Consider the following 24,320-nt stretch of genomic DNA (forward strand, 5'->3'; position numbering starts at 1 on the left):
ACATTAAGTATTAAAAAAGTTAAATTATTAGCATTTAATGGATGAATTTAATAAGTAGAAGAAAAAGAGGGTGTGGATAAAATTTAATATAGAAGGCAAAGAATTTAATAGATAGAAGGAGAGAAGACGTAAAGAGTACTTACCTTTTTCTACACACTTCTTCTTCTCAGTATTTACTTTTTTCTCCTGCTCAAAATATATCTCTTTTTATTCTTCTATCCGAGCTTCTTCCTTCTTCCTCTAAGAGCTTTCTTCCAATGACTATGTGTTTCGCTCACTAAATCTCAACGTTTCTTTCTTTTACCTCTAACTGATTTCTTTTTCTTTGTATATTTTGTAAGTCTCTGTATGTATTTATAGAACATGTATAAGGTTTTTGTTATTAAAAGATGAGATATAAAGATATTTAAATAGATATATTTGAGGATTATTTTGTTAAAATTTTTAGTTTTAATTCTATATAATTTATTAAGATTTTTAGTTAAGATTATTTATATATTTATCTTTATTTTTTTTATATAAAGTAATTTATTTATATTTATTTGAAATATGGAACATGTATCTAGTAATTTATTTATATTTATTTACGTATAAAAAATGAAAGATGTTATAGATTAAAATTAATTATAATATAATATATTATATACTGATAAAACAAGTTAAAATCTCTTTAAATAAAATATTTTAAGAAAATTTTAGATAAAGTGAAAACTGAACAGATGTATTTGTATTTGGGATCCGTAAAATTAAAACAAATTTCATATTAAATAACTAAATTATTAAATTGATAAGAATATGGTTATGTTTTCTTTTCAGATTTTTATTTTTGTTTTGCTTAACTTTCCCTTTCCTATCTTCTATCTTCCCTTCTCCTCTCCGTGAATTTGGTGACAACTCTGCAACGGGCAACTCTGCAACAGGCGTCCACGTTCCACTTTTTGCAGCACCGCAACGTATCTTTTCCGCGTCCAGAGAGAAGGCCGTATCTGGCCCAAAAAGCAGCGTCCGACACCGTGTCGTGTGCGCTTCCGACAAGTGTCCGTGTCCGGTGCGTCTCCGAAACGGGGAAGCGTGGTTCAGACGCCGTGTCGGAGCTTCATAGGTTTTTACTAAGCATTTATCTGGGGCTTTTTTTCTTCTTTTTCCCAATAAACTTAGTGTGTTTGCCTTGTAGCCTCCTCCTTAAGTTTAAGGGGGCATGTTAGGGTCTACTTTTAGTTATGTTACTATATATATATCCTTACCCAATATATCCTTGTAGTGCATACTCTTCTTCACTCAATCACATACATTTTCTCTCGTGCATTCCTTTTCTATTCTCTCTCTTAAACCCTCACATGATGTCACGTAACGCTGGATATAATATCAAATCGACGTCAAGCTGACGCCACTTCAAACAAGGTTTTGTTGTCACACTTAAAAAGTTAGAAGAAAAAAATTGATGTTGTTATGCATTGCCTATTGAATACAATAGTGATGATTTTTTAGAAATGATTCTAATTGATGCTGCCTTCATAATTGAGTCTTTTCTCAAGCTTTGTTACAGAGATTGGAAGCAGGACGATCTATTGTTGCCAAAACATGGATGCTAGGAGATATTGATCATGACTTGTTGCTGCTAGAAGATCAACTTCCTTTCTTTATTCATGAAGAACTTTACAACCTCGCAGGTTTAAGAGGGAAATTGGCCTCCTTTCTACATATTACTTCCATTTTTTTTTTTGACGACGTTGGTTTTGGAACTGTGTGTCCAAGAGATTCACTAAACACTTCACTGATCTTTTAAGATCTATTGCAATATTATCACCAAAACTTGATCTTGGGGCACTTAGAGAACACAAAGAAATTAAACATGTGTATAATGCAAGTCAACTAATGGAGGCAGGTCTTAAACTCAAGGTTAGTCCAAATCAAGGCTTACTTGACTTGACCTATTCTGATGAGGGTGTATTCACAATGCCAATCTTTAATTTATATAACAGTACAGAAGTTCACTTTAGGAACATGATGGCGTTTGAGTTTGTCACTGTCTTGATGAATGCATCATTACTCAATTCATAACAAATCTGATTTATGTTATTAATTCTGAAAAAGATGTGAACATACTAATTGATAATGAAATTGTAGTCAACATGATGGGTGATGCTAAAACGATATAGCTTCAATGGTTAATAGTTTGACCACATACCTTTTGTAAGACCCGTGAAAATTAATTAAATAAATAAAAAATTAATTAATAAATGCAGGTAGTGAGAACCTTTAAGGAATTAATTATTGATTTACATGATGTGGAATAGTATTAGCTCAAATGGTTGAGAGTACTTGATTATGTGAGAGGACTTGGGTTTAAGTCTTATGTATGCCAATTTGTGTTATTTAATTATTATTATTTTTAATAATGTGCTTGATCATGTTGAGTGATGATATAATCATGGATTTATATTAAATATCACAAAGCATGAATTGGTTTAATTGGTTGTGCACTTGCTCAGAAATTGGATGGTTATGAGTTTGAACCTTGGTAACTCTAAATTAAACTTCCATTTTGCTTAAATTAGTTTTGGCATGAAGGTGCAAGGGTAGAGAAAACCCTAGATGAATGAGCTCCCAAGGGAGGCTGAGAAAACAGTCCATAAGTGATCAAAGGGGGAGCTCTAGCATTTGCGTTTTAAGCAAGAAAACCAGGTTAAGGGAGCTTTACGCGTTAATCTTATGTTTATGTGTGGTGATGAATTGCCGCCATTGCCCCGAGTTGACTGGTTGACCAATGTTGACTCATTGACTGTCCAATGAGAGGCTGCCACGTGTCAAGGCAGTCTCTCTCTCAAGCCAGAATTCTCTTTCCGCAATTAGGGTTTGGCTGCCGTGAGGGTTACCGCAAGGGGCATTTCATAGGTTCTGATTATGGCCAGTGGTTCTCCGATGGAGAATGTGTTCGACTGCGTACTCGATCTATTGCATTTTTCCAGTAATGTGGTTCATGGAAGAGATGCAAGTTGACCATGACGCATTGGTGAATGTGGTTGACACAGGGGCTGGCTGCGAGAATGGTTCGAACGAGTGCAGGCAGTGTGCGTCACGAGCAGAGGTGGTTTCCGAAGGTTGCATGATGTTAATGGCAGATCTACGATGCTAATTTTGGCTCGTTCATGCACGTGGTGGTGCTTCACTGTTCTCAACTTATGCAGGTTCACAAACTCGAGTATAGAGGAACGATGGAGGCGATGGAGTCGAAGAAGATGGAGGCGCGTCGGAGGTGCAGGATTTGCAGGAGAGGGAGGTGCGAGGAAAAAGATAGTACGACGGGACGCGCGGAGAGGGAGAGGGAGGCGCGAAGAGCACGATGCAGTCCATTGTCCCGGCGAGTACAGTCCCGACGTGGTGGTGGCTGTGGGACGCGGGACGCGCGGAGAAGATGAAGCAATCGTGAACTCCCATTTCTGAAAGTAGGACGTCACTGAGGAAGCGAGGCACAGGGGAGACAGTGGTTCTGTGAGTCATGGATGCTGTTTCGAGAATGGTGCAGCTTGGAGGCAGCATGGCGCGTCGGAGAAGACGGTGGCTACAATTCCGTCGAGCTGCAGCGGTGGTCGGAGGTGGTGGCTATGCAGTGGGTTGGTGTGGAAGATATAGAGAATGAGATTAGGGTTAGGGTTTTGGTTGTGTGAAGGAGAGAGAGAGAGTGATGAGGTGTCATGTTTTGGTTGGTTATTTTCATGAGTGGGAGATTGAGGACGTGGCTTATTTTCATTAGTTAATCTAGTAAGTGAAGGATTGCCACGTGGCGAAATCTGATGGACTAGAGTTTAAGTGACATTAGGGGTGCAACTCAGTAAAAAGAAGGGGTGCAGAACAGAAATAGAAAGTCCAATTAGAGAAGGGGGTGTAAACCTGAAAACAAGGGGTGCAATTAGCTCCGTGAATATTTTTTTTCAGAAATATATAATGGAATTGGAAAAGGAGGGGTGTAAACATGAAAATTGGGGGTGCATTTAGTACCTGAACTATTCCTCTCCAAATTTTGATTTTGGGACTTAAATTATGAATTAAAATATTCACTATTTACACTCTAAGGACCTAAGTTAAATTATAGTTGCATTATTAAATTCAAGGATGTCCAATAATATAGTATGCCACTAAATACAATTTTTCAGCGAAAAAAAATAATATTAAATTCCCAAAATTTAATTATTTAATGTGAGTAAAGGTTCGACCCATCATACCCTCCGGGCGGTTTAGAAGCGGGCAACGCTTGGCGGTACGTGTCCCCCGCTAGGCGATTTTACTGCAGTAGTATTGGGGTTCTTATTTGTGGTGTGCATGATCTACATAGTTGTAGTGATGCCTTAAAGGTCAGCTTGCTTATGTTCCTTGAGTTAAGCTCAGAACGTATCCCTTGAGTTGAGCTCGGGATAGGGGTTAAATGTAAGACTCGTGGAAATTAATTAATTAAATAATTAATTAATTAATAAATGTGGGAGAAAGGAACTTTTATGACATTAAATGTTAATAGGTATGACGTGGAAAAGTACTAGCTCAAGTGGTTGAGAGTACTTTGTTTGTGTGTGAGGGCTTGGATTCAAGTCCTATGTATGCCTTTGTGTGTTATTTGATTTATTATTATTTTGATAATATATTTGTGACTAGTGAGTGATGTTATAATCATAGGATTATAATTGTTATCACTAAATCTGAATTGGCATAATTGTTGTGCTTTGGCCTTATGAGTGGAGGGTCACGGGTTCAAACCTTGATGTGCATAAAGTAGGCTTTATTTTTGCTAATTCTAGCTTGGAGTGGAGGTGAAAGGGCAAAGGTAAAACTAGAATGAGTTGAAAGGAGAACGAGATTAGAGAATGAGTTGAAAGGAGAACGAGATTAGAGAGTGAGAGGGAAGTTTTTGGTGTGCAAAGGGCTGAAGCAAAGTATTGGTGAACCAAGAATCTTCCATATTTTTTTTCCCAATTTCAATCCAAAATTTCAGGTTAGGGGAGCTGTCTTTTGTGTTTGTAAATTACATGATATGTATTATGGTTTGGTGTCATTGCCTTCTCAATTGGAATATGAGTGTGGTGAATTCGTGTATGTGTGATCAAAGTAATGAATTGGCTGGGTGGTTTTACATTGCAAAACCCTTTTATGAATTATATGTTTTGGGGATGAGGGTTTTTGCTATTGAATGATTGTGGATGCCTAAATCTTGTGTTTTGGTAGTTTAATTGGATATAAAGCATGATTCTAAGGTTTGCTTGCCATTACAATGTGTAGATAATTATTGAGTGGTGTTTTGACATTGGGTTTGGTGTATTGTGTGCGTGAATAGAGACGAAACTCTACAAGTTTCGCCCAAGTGAGTCTATCTCGCCTAAGCGAGAGTTGCAGAACCTCGTTCTGGTTTTTGGTTCGCGCTACTCGTCCAGGCGAGGAGTTTTGGGGTGTTGAGCGATAAATACTCTCGCTTAGGCGAGAATGGCTCGCCTATGCGAGGTCGTGACGAGACTTGGTGTTGTTTACATTGAATCCTCGTCCAGGCGAGGAGTTATGTGTGTTGAGCGAACTAAGGTCTCGCTCAGGCTAGAAGAGCTCGCCTAAGCGAGATGAAGTGGTACAACCACTATTGCATGCTCGCTCAGGCGAGATGGGTTAGCTTAAGTGAGGTTAATGGTCTAGCCTGGGCGAAGATCCTTGGCTTAAGCGAGAATGATGTGTTTTCTATGTTTGTGTGAGTTGTTTGAGCTGGTTTGTTTGTTGTCCCTAAATTCTAGGGATTTTATGCTTGTGTTGGTGATGTTTGGGCTTGAAGGACTAAGTCCATAGGACTTTGGGATGTGCTTTGTTTGAGTCGCGAACAAGGAGTTCGTGATGGGTGGACCACATGCGGAACATGAACAGTTTAGTTCACCGGAGGTACTCTTGTTGGGATGAATGAGCGAGGGAGTTCATTTCATGCTCAACTTGGGAATGCTATGAGCGAGGGAGTTCATAGTAGGAAAGGCGAGTATGCATGTCTGGGTCCGAGCGAGGAGTTCGTTAAGCAGAACTACAAGCGGGATAGGCTTGTAGGTTGGACCACGAGCGAGGAGGGTCGTGGAAGCACATGAAGTCCCAAGTTTTAGTGTACATGCATGAACTCATAATGTTTATGAGTTGGAAAATGGAGATTTTATTATAAATGATTTAATAATTGTGATTTATCGGGTGGGTGAAATTCATGTTTATTTTATACCTATGTGTATAGCTCACCCTATCTGTTTGTGTGTGACGATTATCGAATAACTTGTTATCCAGGAGCAGATGATGTTTCAGGTGAGCCAAGAGCTGCATAGTGGCAAAGAGTGGGGACCAATGGCATGGGAATTTTATAAAATCTTTTATTTAATTTTCATGTAATTTGAATTATCAAATTTTACTGTTTTCTTGATCTCTATATTATAAAGGTGGATTTTGGAATATTTTAGACTATGAATGTTTAAAGTTTTAAAATTTTCCCGCGTTTTGGAAAAAAGGATTGCTAATAAATGAGGAATGTAATTTATTTTTGTCTTATTAATTTATTTATTTTTAAGTAATATCCTACCGGGATGTTACAGTTGGTATCAGAGCAAAAGTTTTGAAAATATTTTAAATATTTTGGGGCTTTTGGGGAGTGAGCTTATCGTTTGATTGTTTGTGTGACTGAGTTACATGTTGGAAAGATATGAGTGGCTTTATTTAAATAAGTGAATTTTAACAGTTGAAATGTGGCGTATTCAGGCTATGGAGGAGCGATGGAGGCGATGGAGTCGAAGAAGATGAAGGTGCGTCGAAGTAGCGAGATTTGCAGGAGAAGGAGGCGCAAAGAGCACGATGCAGTCCATTGTCCCAGCAAGTACAATCCCGACGTGGTGGTAGCTGCGGGACGCACAGAGAAGATGAAATAGTCGCGAACTCCCATTTCTGAAAGCGGGACGACGCTGAGGAAGCGAGACGCAACGAAGACGGTGGTTCTGTGAGTCATGGATGTTGTTTCGATAATGGTGCAGCTCGGAGGCAGCATGGCGCGTCGAAAAAGATGGTGGCTATAGTTCCGTCGAGCTGCAACGGTGGTCGGAGGTGGCGGCTGCGTAGTGGGTTGGTGCGGAAAAGATAGAGAATGAGATTAGGGTTACGGTTTTGGTTGTGTGAAGGAGAGAGAGAGTGATGAGGTGTCATATTTTGGTTGGTTATTTTTGTGAGTGGGAGATTGAGGACGTGACTTATTTTCATTGGTTAATCTAGTAAGTGGATGATTGCCACGTGACAAAATCTGATCGGTTAGAGTTTAAGTGACATTACGGGTGCAACTCAGTAAAAAGAAGGGGTGCAGAACAAAAATAGAAAGTCCAATTACAGAAGGGGGTGTGTGTGATCTACATAGCTTTAGTGATGCCTTAAAGGTTGGCTTGCTGATGTTCCTTGAGTTGAGCTCGAAACGTATCTCTTGAGTTGAGCTCGGGATAGGGGTTAAGCACGTGGCATTCCTCGAGTTGAGCTCGGAATGACATCGCTCGAGTTGAGCTCAAGATGGAAGATGAACACAAGGAACCCTTGAGTTAAGCTCGGGTTGGCGAGTGTTGCTGGTGTGAGTGTGCTGGTTGTGGCCAGTACGGATAGGTCCAGATGGATTGCCATCCTCAATAATTAGCTGACGAGTTTGGTAGTTTTGGAATTTTACGAACTATGTTCATATTTGGAAACTCCACCTGACGTTACGGTGTATGATCCGTAGCATGGTTTCCCACACATGCTCTATCGGTTGTGGCCGATATGTATGGCAGCAAGACATCTTGAGGTAATTGCTATAAGACGTAGAACACAATTATCATGGTAGTGGCCATGTGGTATGGGATCAAAGGAAGAGATTTCTTTGGTGCGATTGTGTGATATATATAACTGTTCAATATTTATATATATGTGTGATTTGTTAGCTCACCCTATCTACTTGTGTTTGGCGATGATCGTGTATGCGGTACACGGGAGCAAATGATATTGTAGGTGAATCTGGTGAGGCCTAGAGACGGAGCAAGGCTAGTATTAGGAGAAGATTTTATCAGAACTTTTATGAACTTTTTTATGCTTTCAAATAAATTGTAATTAAGCTTATTTTGAACTTTTGGATAATTACAATCTTATTTATACTTATGGATTTTGGTTTATTGTGAAAGTAATAGAAGTTTTTAATTTTCCCGTGTTTTGGGAGAATCAGTTATAATAACTCAAGTTTTATTATTTACTACTTTATTTTATTTTAAATCCATAATATCCGGACGGGATGTTACAGTTGGTATCAGAGCAAAGGCTTTCAAAAATGTTTTGGGGTCTATGGGGAGTGAGCTCATCGTGTTACGTTAACGTGACTAATTGATTATGTTTTGTGCTAAATTTTGGTTGTGAAATCATAACTTGCGATGTGTGATGTGAATAGTTGTAAAAATGTGGTGCGCACAAGCTATGGCCAACAGAAGGAGAAGGAATAATGCTGGAGCTAATGACATTGCTCAGGCGATTCATCGCATGGTAGACGTGATGCAACCCATTGCAGCAGCACCCAAGACCGTAGTCGCACCTACTCGTCCAGTAACTAAGGAGGATTTCATGAAGCATAGGCCAACCAAGTTCTCTGGCAAGGCCACCCTTGATGAGGCAGATGCCTAGCTGCGTGAGTGCGAGAAGATTTGCTGGGTACTTGAATGCACTGATGCGCAGAGGTTAGCCTTCGTCGCATTCCTCCTGGTGGCAGACGCTGAATACTGGTGGCAGGGGATGCAGTAGTTGATGCAGACCTATGAAGAACAGGTGACTTGGGCTACCTTCAGGACGAGGTTTCTGGAGAAATATTTCCCAAACAGCGCGAAGCATGAGAGAGAGGCAGAGTTCCTTACACTCCAGCAGGGAACTATGACTATGCAAGCCTATACTGATAGGTTTGAGTATCTGGCACGATTCTACTCGCCGTTGTCGCCGAAGAGTGGAGGTGCAGGAAGTTCGAGGGTGGACTTAATCATGGGTTACTTAGGTTTTTGGTGCCTCTTAGGATCAGGGAATTCCCAAATTTGGTTGAGCAGGTCAAAACACTTGAGCAACTGGAGATGGGGCCCAGCAGAGTGGCTCGACAGTAGAAGACCACTACAAACTCCATACTACAAAAGAAGCCATACAGTAGACCACCGACTTCGTCTAGGAAACTGCAGTGTTTTAACTTTGGTGGGAAGCATCGGCCTAGAGCACAAGCTAGGAAACTACAGTGTTGCACCTTTTGTGCCAAATTTCATTTCACAATATGTTTCTCTCTGGAATAGTTTGAATGATTTCTACGAAAACCCTCTCAACAAGTACAAGGCTATGTTCATACATGAGTAATTAAACGCTCCTTGGAAAATAGCTTCTACTATTGCTGGAATTGTACTACTTTTCCTCGTATTTATTCAGACTCTTTGTTCAATCATCTCAGTAGTTCAAAAGTAAGAAATTATGACAATTTCAACACTTGAATAATGCTATGGAACAAGTCAAACTGATAAAATTAGTTTCGTTATATGTGTAGGTAATTGAGAAGTTGAGTTGTTAAATGAGGAATAAAGCTAATTGGGTAAAGAAAACATTTGATGATTGTATTTAAGTATCTCATTTTTATATATAAGAAAAGTTTTTGTAAGGTGATCGTATACATTGTTGTTTTTCTTTCATCAAATGATAAGATTGTGTCTATTTTATATTCTTACAACTTTGGTTGCTTACATTTTTATTTTTGTCTTCACCACACAATTTTATTGTGAGGTCTTAGAATATATTGTAGACATTTTAAATTGTAAGTACTTTTTATTTTTGTGATAGCAATGAAAATAATAGATCTTTACAAAGAAAAAACACGCCAATGTTATAGCAATAGTGGGTAAAGTTATTTTTACTGAGATGGACGAAAAAGTTGTGCTAAAACTACTAGTATATAACTAAAATAGATAGTTTTCAAATGCGTATAGTAAACCTGGTTGGTGTTAGTTCTTATGGTAGGCTTTGTAATGCCTTGGAGGGTACATGAGCTTGACCAAGGGAGGGAAAATGAACATATCTTTCCATTGCAGCCTTGAAGGGTTTTTATGATTTTTAGCAGGCTAAAATAAAAAGGATGAAGAAGTGATGCATAATAGGTCATTAGCCTATCATGGTCTGTAAATTTTAGAGTGTTAATTTGAGAAAGTTGTTGACTGCCACTTTGGTATTTGGTTTTCCTTTTGTTTTGTAAGTGGGTATTGAGGGGTCAGGGTTTTTGGTTGTTACCATTTTTGTTGAATCGAATGCTAGTGTTTTTGGATTTGTGGTGGTCATAAAAATCACTAAAATAATTTCTAGGTAAAACAAAAATGTTGTAGTATTGTGTCATATTGCTTGATATAAAAGCTTCTAAAATGATTATAATTAACAAAGTAATTCTGATCATGCTTTTTGCTTAGATAACCTTGAAGTATGCTACTAGTGGGCTTCTAGCAGCTACAACTCTTTTATTGAATAAACGACTTTTATAGCGGTGCACACATCCAATAGTAAATGTCCAGATTATTATGCTATTTTGCTTTGAACCTTGATGTATGTTACTGTTTCCTTTATAACTTCTGTCTTTTGTTTGATATTGATAGGACTAGTATAGTATCATAGCAACAAGAAAAATGGGGTTTTAATTGAATTAAACTACGGAGAAACCTAGGAATTCATACGTAATTTCAAATATTTCAAGAGCTCTAGATCCACTCCTTTTATTGCTTTCCGATGACAAAATCCCCTAGGTAGCTACAGGTCTACAGTTTACAACCGAAACCTATGCTATGCTTAATTGGCTTAATTAGTTGTAATGCAAATCCATTGCCCTTCTTTCTAACATAAGTTTGTAACTAACTAACTAACTTACCTAACCCATACAAAACTATTTAATAGGTATCCATCATACTCTCCATTAAAATTTCACAATTTCCTCTAGGTGAACTGGTTCTGAATGCTGAGATAAAGGTCCTCTAGTGTTCTTATCGATGACAAAATTATGGTAGTGACCAAGTCTGGATACTATGATGCAGATGGGACATTGTGTTTTCCTTGAGGAAACATTATTTCATGGAAAAGTTAGAAACAAAATGTGGTGGCCTGATCTACAACTAAAGCTGAATATAGGGCAATGGTGTCACTAACATGTGAACTTATATGGGTAAAGCAGTTCCTTCAAGAGCTTAACTTTTGTGACATCCTAACTATGAAGATGTATTGCGATAATCAAGTTGTTCTCCACATTGCATCACATACAATGTTTCATGAGATAACTAAACATATAGATATAGATTGTCATTTTGTTCATGAAAAATTGTTGAAGAAAGAAATATGTACTGAATTTGTTGGATCAAATGACCAACATCCAGATGCGTTGACCAAGTCTTTAAGGGAAGCTCAGATTGAGTTTATTTGTTCCAAGCTTCGAACATACAATCTGTTGAAGGAATTCCAAAAAATACACCATTTCTTTCTCCTAGGATTCCAGTTCTCCATGAAGGAATATGATTCTAGTGGTTCTAACATGCAATTTCCTCACTACTCTCCAACCTCTTTTTCTCCCTCTGTTTGTCCTTTGGTTGTTCTTATTTTTTTTCTAGGTCCATCCACTAATTATTCTTTCCACAATGATTATTTTCTTGGCTCTTGATTTTCATCTTCATTTCTATTTTCTTCATCCAACACGAGATATTCCTCACATTTTTTCTCTTTATTCCCGATACCCGTTCCCACAAACATTGGAAACAAATTATGTGATTTTCCCATCCACCTATTTACTGAAACTTTTACTTCCCTTAGCTAACATGAGCATTTTAAAGATGGAGAATCGCCTGTATATTTTACCAAAGTTATTTGATCATCTCCTTCAAAGATTCTATTCCCTCCCCCAATGATTCCAATTGCAACATGTTTCAGGTATTGCATCTTTTCATTTTGGTGTTGCATGTCTTCTATTCTTGCTTCAAGCTGTTGGTTTGACACCATGATGTTCCCTTTGCAGATTTCCAATCAAGAATGCTCCAACAATCGGTCGTTAATGCACCCACAACTTTGGGCTCAATTGCTCTTGTACCAATTTCCATCATGAAAACAAGGTATGCACTTGTAAAAAGCTAACATTGACAATTTGGCATGTATTGTTGAGTCTTCCTATCATCACTTTGAGAACCTGACATTATAAAACCCCATTAGACAAGGATATTGCTGAGAAGGTTTTGATGATAACAAAATCTATAAAAAAATTAGAGATGTTAAAACGAGTAATCCAGTCTGGCCTGGCTCGACTCACCACGGGTTGATCACTTAGTCAGTCAATCCAACCTGGCTCACTTATTAGCGAGCCCAAAAAATTCAAACCCGGCCTAGCTCACCACGGGTTGGTGGGTTAAACATGCTCACTTAATTAAAAAAATATAATTGGGCCCACTTAATTAAAAAATAATAATTTTTTTATATTTTTTAAAGTCAAAATTAAATCATAATTCTAACTAAAATCTAAATATACTTCAATACAAGCCAAATACAAACCAAAATCATAAAAATACAAATTATCTATGTGTTGGCTAAAAAAAACAACCTAACCTACTGATGAGTCATTATTTTCTTCCATTCCACTAGCTTTTGTGTACCCATTAGACAGTTGATTAGTGCTTAATTGTTCATCATTAGAGTGTTTTTCATCTGTTGGGCTTTATTGGGCCATTGTTCCGAATTTGGACTAATTTCACATTATTTGGCCTAATTTTTGTTTTTAATTATTTTTTAGGTATTTGGGTGAAGCAAATTTTGGAGCTTGGACATTAATATTTAGTTGAAGAGACTTTCCACATCATTGCCACATCATTTCCATGTCATTTCCACGTCAGCAAAGTCAATGGGTCAACATTTGAGGCCCATAATGGCATTTTTGTAAATCTGAGTGGCAGTTTTGTAATTATGAGTGGCAAGGGTGATATGACCACGCAAATTAGGTCTGCATGGGGAGGGAGCCGCCACTTCATCTTCTCCATTCTCTCCACCTCCATTTCTTCGTGCTCCAAGCTTCCATGGATGCCTCCCCTTACGGTTTTTCACATTTTTGGGTCATTTTTACCATTTTTATGCACATTTGACAGCACCCATTGAGGGTTTTGCGTTTTGATTTCGTTTTCTACATTGGGCAGCTCGTTTTGTGATTTCATTGAGTTGAAACAATACCCATTCATGGGGTTTTCGCATTTATATATGATAGCACCGTTTGGCATTCCATTTAAGCTTTGAAATATCTATTTTTGCTCTTAAATTGCGTTTTTAGATTTGATAAGTTAGGGTTCTTAGTTATGTTTTGTGATTGCAGTTTTGAAATGTTTGATTGTTCATTCTCTATGTCTAACTAAGTTTTTCGTATTGGTTCCTTGAAGAAACTGATTTGAAACCATGAGGTTGATGTTTTGCAGTGCACTCCAATTCCTATTTTCTCTTCATTGTATTCAATTTCGTAGCTTTGAATGAAATAGAATTTGTGATGCTTAATCGTGGGTTCATGTTTTGCACAATTTCAGAATCCTTGTCATGCTTAGTGAGTTCGGGTTTTGGCCACAGTTGCTTAATCTGTGTGTGTGTGTGTGTGAAATTGAAGGAAGGATGTGTGCTATGCTTAATGGCATAATGAAGCTGTGTTAATTTTCGCATAGTTGATTAATTCAGATTTCATGAGAGTAAATTGGATAAGAGAATTGATTTAGTAACCTGTGATTGGTGGATTTTCAGTGGAATCAAGGGACCAGTACGTTTTGAATTCTGTGTTTAATTCAGTTTTGGTGTTTTGATTAGAATTTAGCAAAGTTGTGTGAATCTGCCAACCCCCCCCCCCTGTGTTTTATTGTTGTGTTCATCTGGAAATTTGGCTTTGAATGAAAATATTGGTCGTTGGGAGACGACTTGGTTCACTTTCATATATTATATTTAATATGTTTTAATTTGGTGGGGTACAGCCTCTATCACCTACCCCAAATGTAAAACCCAACTTAACAAAAAATACTTGTGTGACCATTTATTTGTGGGTTGGTGAGCCAACCCGGCTCACCACGGGTTCAACCTGCGTGAGCCGGGTCAAAAATCAACCCATATTGAAATTCATATAAAAATTTGAATCCAACTAGGCCCTAACCCGTGGTGGACCGGATTCACTAACCGATTTCAACCCATTTTGACAACTCTAAAAGAAATGAAAGCATGTGATTAGAATTGAGTATCTAAGTCCTAGTTTAGCCAGACAAATAAATTGAATACACTTATGCAAAGAATGAATAAAGAATGTTAGGCGAGACTAAGTCATCATTAGACTATATATATTGCTTAGACGCTATTTAACACGTCAATCATAAACTATAATTATTATTATATCTAGTGTTTGTTCATGAAGTAAATTACAATTACGAAGATAAGATGAAATAAGTTTGAAAGTAAAGAGTTTAAGAGCCAAGTTAAAGAAATCAGCCAGACAAGGCTAAATAAGGAGCCTCACTAGACGAGTAAAATCAACCAAGACAAGTCACGAGTCAAGATAGATTAGACTATGTAAAAAAAAAGTCACATTAACAAATCACATTAGGGAAAGTAAAAAAAAAGGTGACCAATGAGTATACTATGTAGACAAGTCACATTAACAAATCAAGAAAGATCAAGTATGATTAGACAAGATGAAAGTCAAAGCAAATCATAATACAAGTGACCTGAGTAGACGAGTCAATTTTGAATCCGATGATCAATTCTACAACTATTATAGTAAGTATCATAAAATCATAATTTTACATTATTTTAAACTTAACTCAAAATCTAACTTATAAGGAAAAATTTGAATTCACTGAAATATAATATTATTCATATCTCTACATGATTTAAGATCTTGTGTGAACATATGAACTTATCAGACTAAACATGTAAATATCATTAATTCAAAAGTCGTAGAGTAACTCTAAACCAAATTAATATCTTAAACAGTGGTCTTAAAAGTATTAGGATCAATTTTGCAGGCACAAATTTCCACTCATGCTCGGATATGCCCCTTTCAAAATTAACTTGTGATCTCCGTAATTCAAAACTAACATAATTATAAACACAGAAAAATTTATTCAATCCATATTCACCCATACTCCTTCAAACATAATAATTATAAACATAGAAAAACTTATTTAATCCATATTCACCCATAATCCTTCATTCAGTCATTCCTCTAACGACATAGTACAAAGAACTAGGTAATGAAGGAGGTTCTATGTTACTTAACGGAAAAATTGACAAGCGATCTTCGAATTTGATATCCTCCTTATTATTTCCTTCCTCGTACACACCGATTAGGCTCCAACTTAGAATTCCTCTACCAATGCTCATTGTTGTGTTCACATATATACTATTTCTTCGCATTGGGAAGTCCAACTCAAATACAATCTCAACGTTATTCCACTCTTGCTCTGAAAACACCTCCTCTGCTTTGCCTTCTAGATCACACCAAAGTATTTGTTCCTCCCACTTAAACAAGAAATTGCACATAGCACTGAATTGCATAGTATCGTTAATGAATACTCTGAGCTTGTAAGTCTGAATCATGACACTTTTCATCGCTAGATAATATGAAGAACAACATAGCGCTATCTTAGGAAATTTCTTTCGAAACGAGAAATGCATTCTTGATACCGTGCATCTGCTAGACCAATTCGCTTCCCTTTCAAGCTTTTGGAATAACAAATTGAAATCAGAATGGAAAAGAGGATTAGGACTGCATACTTGGATGGCATTATTGGGACTTATGTATTGATAATACACATCAAGATATCGGTTAGAACCATCAATACGCATGGCCATTGGAGACACCTCTGAGCTCAACCTTTCTTCAAAAAAATTATATGCTTCATGCCCATAACCAATTAGCACTTTAACTTTCGGCATTATGCTTATACTACCCGGTAGCTGGCAAAGCCTTTTGCATCCCTTCAAGGACAATAGTTCCAGCCAAACAAAATTTCCAATTGAAAATGGCAATTTCTCTATGTCTGTGTGGTCTAAATATATTGTCCTTATTTTCTCCATCTTTCCCAATACTTCTGGGAAACTCTCAAGACTTACGCATCTCCGAAGATCCAAAGTTTCAAGACATGTCAACATGATGCAGGGTGCAAGAGTTTTCAGCTTGGCGCACCCTTTAGCACTCAACAACCGAAGCTTATCAAGAAACCCAATTGATTCATCAATGTTAACTAAATTAAAACATCTATCGAGACGCAGAGTTGTTAAGAGTGATGCCTCTCCTAGGCTCGGTAGATCGGTTAAGAATTTGCAATCTTCAAGGTTTATTACAGACAATGATTCCAACATCTGCAACATAAAAACCGAATGGGTCAATTGAGGTAGAAACTCATGTTGAGAACAAAAGCTTTGGAAGATAAACATGCCTTTTGTGGTTTGAACATCAGAAGGCAACTTTCTGGCATAAGGATTATCTCAAAACGTTTGGGATTGAAATCAGAAGGTAAAGATGGCGAAGGATAGCAACTCCAGTCTAACACTCTCAAGCTATTTGGAAGATGCTCGGGGCTTAGAGAAAAGGTTGCATCTTCAACTATCAAAATACTCAAGTTCTTCATTTTCTTGAAGGCTTTTCCATTCCATTGCACTTGTACGTTGTTGTACCCTTCAAGCTTTATGAATTCTATTTTATCAGATCCCTTTCACGCCAAAGAATAGTTCATCCACAAAAACATAAACTGTAATAAGCTATGCCATCCGTGGATAAATATATAAATATAATCTACCATGTATTCAACATAATCGGTAAATTCTTAAAGGGGTGAAAGGAGAAAAAATTGCAGAGATAATTATAACATGAACATACCGTATTTCCTTCCAAAACGTGAACAATGTCCTGGTTAAACCATAATCTACTGCGTCTGCCTGGCTCAAGTGTTGATTCTTGCCTTACAATCTCTCTACCTGTGTCTCGAATTAGGTCATGCATTCTCACAAAATCAGAAGAATTAATCTTTATGAGAGATCTGTCAGCTAACACTCTCAAACCATCTTCTGCATAAAAACCATGAGCTTTTAGCATTGGTGTGACATTGCCTAGTTCACAGTTATTGAAGAAACATGCAATGTCTAGGAAAATTCCCTTCTCATTTTCTTCCAAACCATCATAGCTTACTTTTAGTATTTCATGAATCTTCTGATGAGGAATACTTTCATATTTATCTAATGCAGAATGGCACTCATCTAAACTTTTTCCGAATAAATGGGATCCTATAACTTCCAGAGCCAAAGGAAGGCCACACGCATAAGAAACGGCACGGTTGGAAATACTCATGTATGGTGGACCAACTTTATCACTTCTGAAGGCATGCCAGTTAAACAATTCCAGAGCCTTTTCAACATGTAATGGTTTAACCTCATATAAGTTAACCACCCCATGAGCATCTAGCAAGTGCTTGTCTCTTGTGGTGATGATGATTCTACTTCCAGAGCCAAACCAATCATATCCCCCTGCAAGTGCCTTTAACTGCTCTAATTTGTCAACATTATCAAGAACTAGAAGGACCTTCTTCTGTTGAAGTCTCCTTTTTATTAACGGTATTCCTCTATTGACATCTCCCACTTTAATATCTTTTTCCTCGAGTATTTCAGAAAGTACTAATTCTTGAAGTTGGACAATACCGTATTTATCAATTGCCTTTTCTCTAATGTCAGGTAGAAAACACGAACCTTGAAAGTAAAAAAAAATAGTGTTATACACATCACGAGCAATCGTGGTTTTTCCTATACCCCCGATACCATAAATTCCTATCATGTTGATTTCAGATCCATCTTCAAGGAGAGATTTCACTCCCTTCCGTGCATACTCCAGTCCAATTGGGTTATCGGCAACATATAAAGGGATGTAATTTATCTCTCTAGAGATTGCTTCAACAATCTTTCTTATAAACTCATATTCTGGTTGAGACCTATCCATTATAAGAAAACGTGTGAACTAAAACTGAAGGATCATATTTGTGTTTAGTTCATTCATTTCACAACTAATAACATCAAGTTTTGCATCCATTTCTCAAATTTTATGGATCAAGATATACGTTTATTTTACTTTCTTTCCCTTTTAGTATTAATACGAAAATTATCAGCAAAAAGAGAGTCTATGACATATATACGCGTGTAATAAAAGGATAGTATGAAATACCGATGTTGGAAATGCCAGCCTGATAGATTAGCTGCTTCATGTAAAGCCTTCCTCCATTTTTGTACCTTCTCATTGTTAGCGTCATTGTGAAACCTAGCTTCGTGTTTTGACAATGCTTCTGCATAAGTTCCAGTCTGATGTCGAACTTCTGATGGATCCACTCCATAAAATATTGGATAAATTGATCGACCTTCTTCTTTCGCGCATTCAAGAATCCTTACAAGTTCATTTAAGCAATAGGTTGAAGATGCATAGTTTTTGGAAAAGACAATGATGGAAATCCTTGAATTTTGAATTGCGTGGAAAAGAGCAGGTGTAATTTCTTCCCCTTTTCTAAGACCTTCCTGGTCGATGAAAGTGTGAATGCCCTTCTCGCACAAGGAATGGTAGAGATTGTGAGTAAACTGAAAACGAGTGTCTTCACCTCTAAAACTTAGAAAGACATCATAAATCCATGTATGACTGGAGGAAGACAACGATAATGAGATTCTCCGTGCCATGATTTAAGAACTTCAAAAGTACTATGAAGGATTAATACAACTTATGTTTGCAGTAAAAAAGGTTGTGATGAGTGAGGAGCAATTAGCGAGTAGTTGTATTATATTTGAGTTTAAGATCTGGTAGGTGTATTCTGTCTTTTGCAATGGCAGAGGTGCTGCAAAAGATTCTCTAACTAGTACAGAAAAATGATGTATAAACGCGTGATAAGGTAAGTCATCTATTGACTTCATCGAAGGAACTAATTCATGATGACTTTTCTTGTTTTACACAATTGTTTTTAGTAATAAAAATTGTACCAGAGATACTGTGAAAGAAATCTGTATGACTATGCATATATAATTGTGAGACAAAGGGTTATTAAATTGAAATATTTAATGTACATCCGAAATTTTCATCCGTATCTCCAGCTACCTAGGAAGGGAAAAAATAAAAAGAAATTATAATATATATTTATAGAAGAAAGATAATAAGTAGAGTGTTATATCGTTGTTCTTATTAAATTATTAAAATGTAATGCAAACTCTAGAAGAATCTAGAAAATCCTAATATAAAAGGATTGAAATGTAATGAAAGTTCTAGAACAAAGTAGAAAATCCTAAAATAGGAAGAAAATATCAGGAACATTCTATATAGGCAAAAATCTAGAACATTCCACACAAGTTGTGGCTAGCTAGCACTTTCTAGAATACTCTATAGGTCTATAAATACCCATGTACTCAATCATTTGATGTATTACAAGAACTAAGACCACATCTAGCACACCACTCACTCCTACAATTACATACTCCTTCCAACTACAACTTCCACATTCTACTATCTCCACAATTTATCTATCCCATCAACTATTCCTTTCACAACCTCAAAATACTATCAGTGGTACCAGAGCTACGTTCGATCATCTACTGGACGTAGATAAATTTTTCAACTACTTCAAAAAAAAAACTAGAACTCCATTCTATACTACTCCCAAAATATTTTCTCAACCCATGGCAACTACCAATCAAACATCATCAATTCCAGTGCCTATTTTCACAGGACAAAATTATGAATTTTGAAATGTCAAAATGAAGACATTCTTTCGCTCCCAAGACTTATGGGACATTATAGAAGAGGGATTCACTATTCTAGAAGACACTTCCACTCTTACTGTAGCTCAGAAGAAGGAGTTGAAGGAAAACAAACAGAAGGATTCAAGGGCTTTATTTTATCTTCAACAAGCAGTTGATGACACAATCTTTCCGAGAATAATATGTGCCACAAGTGCAAAGCAAGCTTGGAACACAATACAAGAAGAGTTTCAAGGAAGTGATGAGGTACACAATGTTAAACTTCATTCTCTAAGACGAGAGTTTGAATTAATAAGAATGAAAGAATCTGAGACCATTAAAGACTACTATTATAGAATAAAGGAAATAGTTAGCCAAATGAGAGCCTATGGGGAAACTATTCTTGACAAAAAAATCGTTGAGAAAATTTAAATTTCTATTCGCCAAAAATATGATGCAATCGCAACCACGATTGAACAAACAAAAGATTTGGCCACAATATCAGTAACACAACTAATGGGCTCTCTTGAAGCTTATGAACAAAGATTGAAAAGGCATGAAGAAGACTCGGTCAAAAATGCCTTTCAATCAAAACTAAAATTACGGTCTTAGAATAAAGAATATAAAGGAAATAAAGAAAATTCTAGAAGTTTCCCTATGACCCGTCAAGGAAAATATCCCCCATGTAGGCATATGTAAAAAGACAAGTCACATGGAAAAAGATTGTTGGCATCATGTAAAACCTCAATGTCAGTACTGCAAGAAATTTGGCCACGTAGAGAAGTATTGTCGTAATAAAAATAAGCATCAAGCAAACTTTTCTGAAGAACATAACAAAGAGCAACGCTTATTTTATGCCAATCAAGAATCTCCTAGCGGAGGAGAAAGTTGGTACTTGGATAGTGGATGCAGCAATCACATGGCCAAAGATCAAAGCATCTTCAAAGACATTGATAAATCTGTGAATGTCAAAGTTCGACTAGGAAACGGTGCCATAGTGGAGTCTCAAGGCAAAGGAACTATCATGGTGGAGACAAAGAAAGGTAGGAAATTCATCAAGGATGTTTTACTGGTTCCCAATCTTAAAGAGAATCTTTTAAGTATTGGCCAAATGATGGAGAATGGATATTCTCTTCACTTTGAGAAAGATACATGCAAAATTTATGACAGTAGAAAGATAGAAATTGACCAAGTAAAAATGGAGAAGAGAAATAGAATTTTTCCCATATGCTTCAAACCTAGAACTAATATTTCCATGAAGGCAGAAGTTGATTACTCATGGCTTTGGCATAGGAGATTTGGCCACTTCAACACACATGCCTTAAAGCTTCTATATCAAAAAAACATGATGAGAGATCTTCCATGCTTGAAGGAGAAAAATGAATCATGCGAAGGATGTCTCCTTGGTAAACAACATCGATTACCATTCTCGACGGACAAAGCATGGAGAGCAAAAGACTTACTAGAATTGATCCATACTGATGTTTGTAGACCAATGAGGACGCATTCACATCACAACAATAGGTATTTCATCCTATTCATTGATGACTTCTCTAGAATGACATGGGTCTATTTCTTAAAGGCAAAGTCAGAAGTCTTTGAAATATTCAAGAAATTCAAGGTCCTTGTTGAGAAGCAAAGTGGAAAACAGATATAAGTACTAAGAAGTGATAGTGGAAAGGAATACACATCTCACGAGTTTGACAAATTCTGTGAAGATGAAGGCATAGAGAGACAACTCACAGTCACATATACTCCACAACAAAATGGTGTGTCGGAAAGAAAAAATCGCACAGTCATGAAAATGGCAAGATCAATGCTTAAAGAGAAAGGTATGCCTAACACTTTTTGGGCTGAAGTAGTCTACACTACGTTTACATTTTAAACAGATGTCCAACTAAGGCAGTCCAAGACAAGACTCCTATTGAAGCTTGGAGTGGTAGAAAGCCATCAGCCAAACACCTACGAGTATTTGGATCTATCTACTACATACATGTTCCTGATCAAAGCAGGCACAAGATTGAAGACAAGACTATACGAGGAATATTCTTGGGATATAGCACACAATCAAAAGGCTATCGAGTTTACAACCTACAAACAAAAAAGCTCGTCATTAGTCGAGATGTTGAAATTGATGAAAATGCTTCTTGAAATTGGGAAGAAGAAAAAGTCGTTAAAAGCAACACTTTAGTCTTAGTGCAACAATATCAAGAAGAAATTCAAGAAGAGGCAGAAGCTTCAGGTATGCCTTCTCCACCTCCATTAGAAGATTCTTCACCAGAGTCCACTCCAAGACGAGTAAGATCTTTGGTAGACATATACGAAACCTACAATATGGCCATGATTGAGCCTAATTGCTATGAGGAAGCATCAAAGCAAGAAGTATGGGTCAAGGCTATGGAAGAAGAAGTTAAAATGATTTAGAAGAATAACACTTGGGAGCTTGTAAACTGTCCTTAAGGAAAAGACATCATTGGAGTGAATAGGTATATAAAACAAAGCTCAATCCTGATGGAACTATACAAAAGCACAAGGCCAGATTGGTCGCAAAAGGCTACTCACAACAACCAGGAATCGACTACAATGAGACATTTGCTCCAGTCGCATGACTAGATACAATAAGAGCTCTAATAGCCCTTGCAACACAAAAAGGATGGAACCTTTATCAACTAGATGCCAAATCATCCTTTCTAAATGGAGTGCTCGAAGAAGAGATTTATGTTGAACAACCTCAAGGCTTCATCAATAAAGGCAATGAAGGCAAAGTACTAAGACTGAAAAAAGCCTTATACGGCCTGAAGCAAGCTCCTCGAGCATGGTATAGCAAGATTGATCAATACTTCATCGATCAAGGATTCATGAGGAGCAAAAGTGAGCCAACACTATATATTAAATCACAAGGTTAGTATCATCTCATTGTCTTCTTATATGTCGATGATCTTATCTATACGGGAAACAATTTGGAGATGATGAAAGAATTTAAAGAAGACATGATGAAGACATTTGAGATGACTGACCTTGGGTTAATGAACTATTTCCTCGGTATAAAGGTGAAACAACAAGAAGACGACATATTTTTCTCTCAAAAGAAATATATTGAAGCCCTATTGAAGAAGTTCAAGATGTATGATTGTAAACCTGTCACTACTCTATTGGTGGTAAACGAGAAGCTACAAAAAGATGATGGAGCACATGAAGCAAATGCATCACGCTATAGGAGTTTGATTGGAAGTCTCTTATATCTCATAGCCACAAGACCAGATATTATGTATGCTACAAGTCTTCTATCAAGATTCGTGCAAAAGCGAGTTCAGATTAATTATGGAGTAGGGAAAAGAATTTTAAGATATCTACAAGGTACAAAGGAATTTGGAATATGGTACAAAACCATGACTAACTCAAGGATCATTGGCTACACCGATAGTGATTGGGCAGGATCAATAGATGACATGAAGAGTACCTCAAGCTATGCTTTCTCGCTTGGATCGGGAATATTCTCTTGGGCATCAAAGAAGCAAGCAACCGTGGCACAATCAACAACTGGAGCAGAATACGTGGTTGTTGCTGAAGCAACAAGTCAGGCTATATGGCTTCGAAAGATATTCAAAGATATGGGAGAAAAACAAAGTGGACCTACTATAATCAATTGTGACAATAAATTAGCTATCGCAATGACGAAGAACCTAGTACATCACAGTAGAACAAAACACATAACAGTTAAATATCATTTCATTAGAGAAGTAGAGACAAATATGGAGATCCAATTCGAGTATTGCATGACAGAAGATCAAATTGCAGATATTTTCACAAAGGCCTTACCAAGACCAAGATTTGAACTACTATGAGCTATGCTTGGAGTTACCGAATTTGCATCAAGGAGGAGTACTAAAGTGTAATGCAAATTCTAGAAGAATCTAGAAAATCCTAAGATAAAAGGATTGAAATGTAATGAAAGTTCTAGAACAAAGTAGAAAAGCCTAAGATAGGAAGAAAATATCAAGAACATTCTATATATGCAAAAATCTAGAACATTCCACACAAGTTGTGGCTAGCACTTTCTAGAATATTGTATAGGTCTATAAATACTCATGTACTCAATCATTTGATGTATGACAAGAACTAAGACCACATCTAACACACCACTCACTCCTCCAACTACAACTTCCACATTTTACTATCTCCACAATTTTTCTATCCCATCAACTATTCCTTTCACAACCTCAAAATACTATCATAAACTATCAAATATTTTGCAATAGTAGAGATACTGGAAACAATTCTCTGACTATATTACAGAAAAGTCATCTATAATGTGAATGGATAGCTACTCGGATTCATTGGCTTCACTAAGGAACTAATTCATGATGACTTTTCGTTGTACACAATAGATTTTGCTTGTTTAGTAAATAAAAGAAATTGCACGAGTTACTGTCAAAGAAATTTGTATTACTGTGCATATATATAAAATAGTGAGAATATTTCTACGGGTTTTTAAATGTTTGATGTACATCAAAAAATTT

At 36.9% G+C, this 24,320-nt stretch overlaps 1 protein-coding gene and 1 pseudogene across 1 annotated transcript; one reads left to right on the forward strand and one right to left on the reverse strand.

The window, feature by feature from the left end:
* The first annotated feature begins 1,585 nt into the window (after window positions 1-1,585).
* LOC114180750 lies at window positions 1,586-9,483 on the forward strand (annotated as a pseudogene).
* Window positions 9,484-15,182: 5,699 nt separating this feature from the next.
* LOC114182522 (TMV resistance protein N-like) lies at window positions 15,183-18,869 on the reverse strand. The gene is made up of 4 exons (XM_028069409.1): window positions 18,254-18,869; window positions 16,922-18,023; window positions 16,482-16,754; window positions 15,183-16,404 (listed from the first exon to the last, which is right to left on the reverse strand). The coding sequence occupies exons 1-4, from the start codon at window positions 18,751-18,753 to the stop codon at window positions 15,250-15,252; spliced, it is 3,030 nt and encodes a 1,009-aa protein (XP_027925210.1). The 5' UTR covers window positions 18,754-18,869; the 3' UTR covers window positions 15,183-15,249.
* Between the last annotated feature and the right edge of the window lie 5,451 nt (window positions 18,870-24,320).

Source organism: Vigna unguiculata, chromosome 4 (genome assembly GCF_004118075.2).
Source record: "Vigna unguiculata cultivar IT97K-499-35 chromosome 4, ASM411807v1, whole genome shotgun sequence".
NCBI classification, from domain to species: Eukaryota; Viridiplantae; Streptophyta; class Magnoliopsida; order Fabales; family Fabaceae; genus Vigna; species Vigna unguiculata.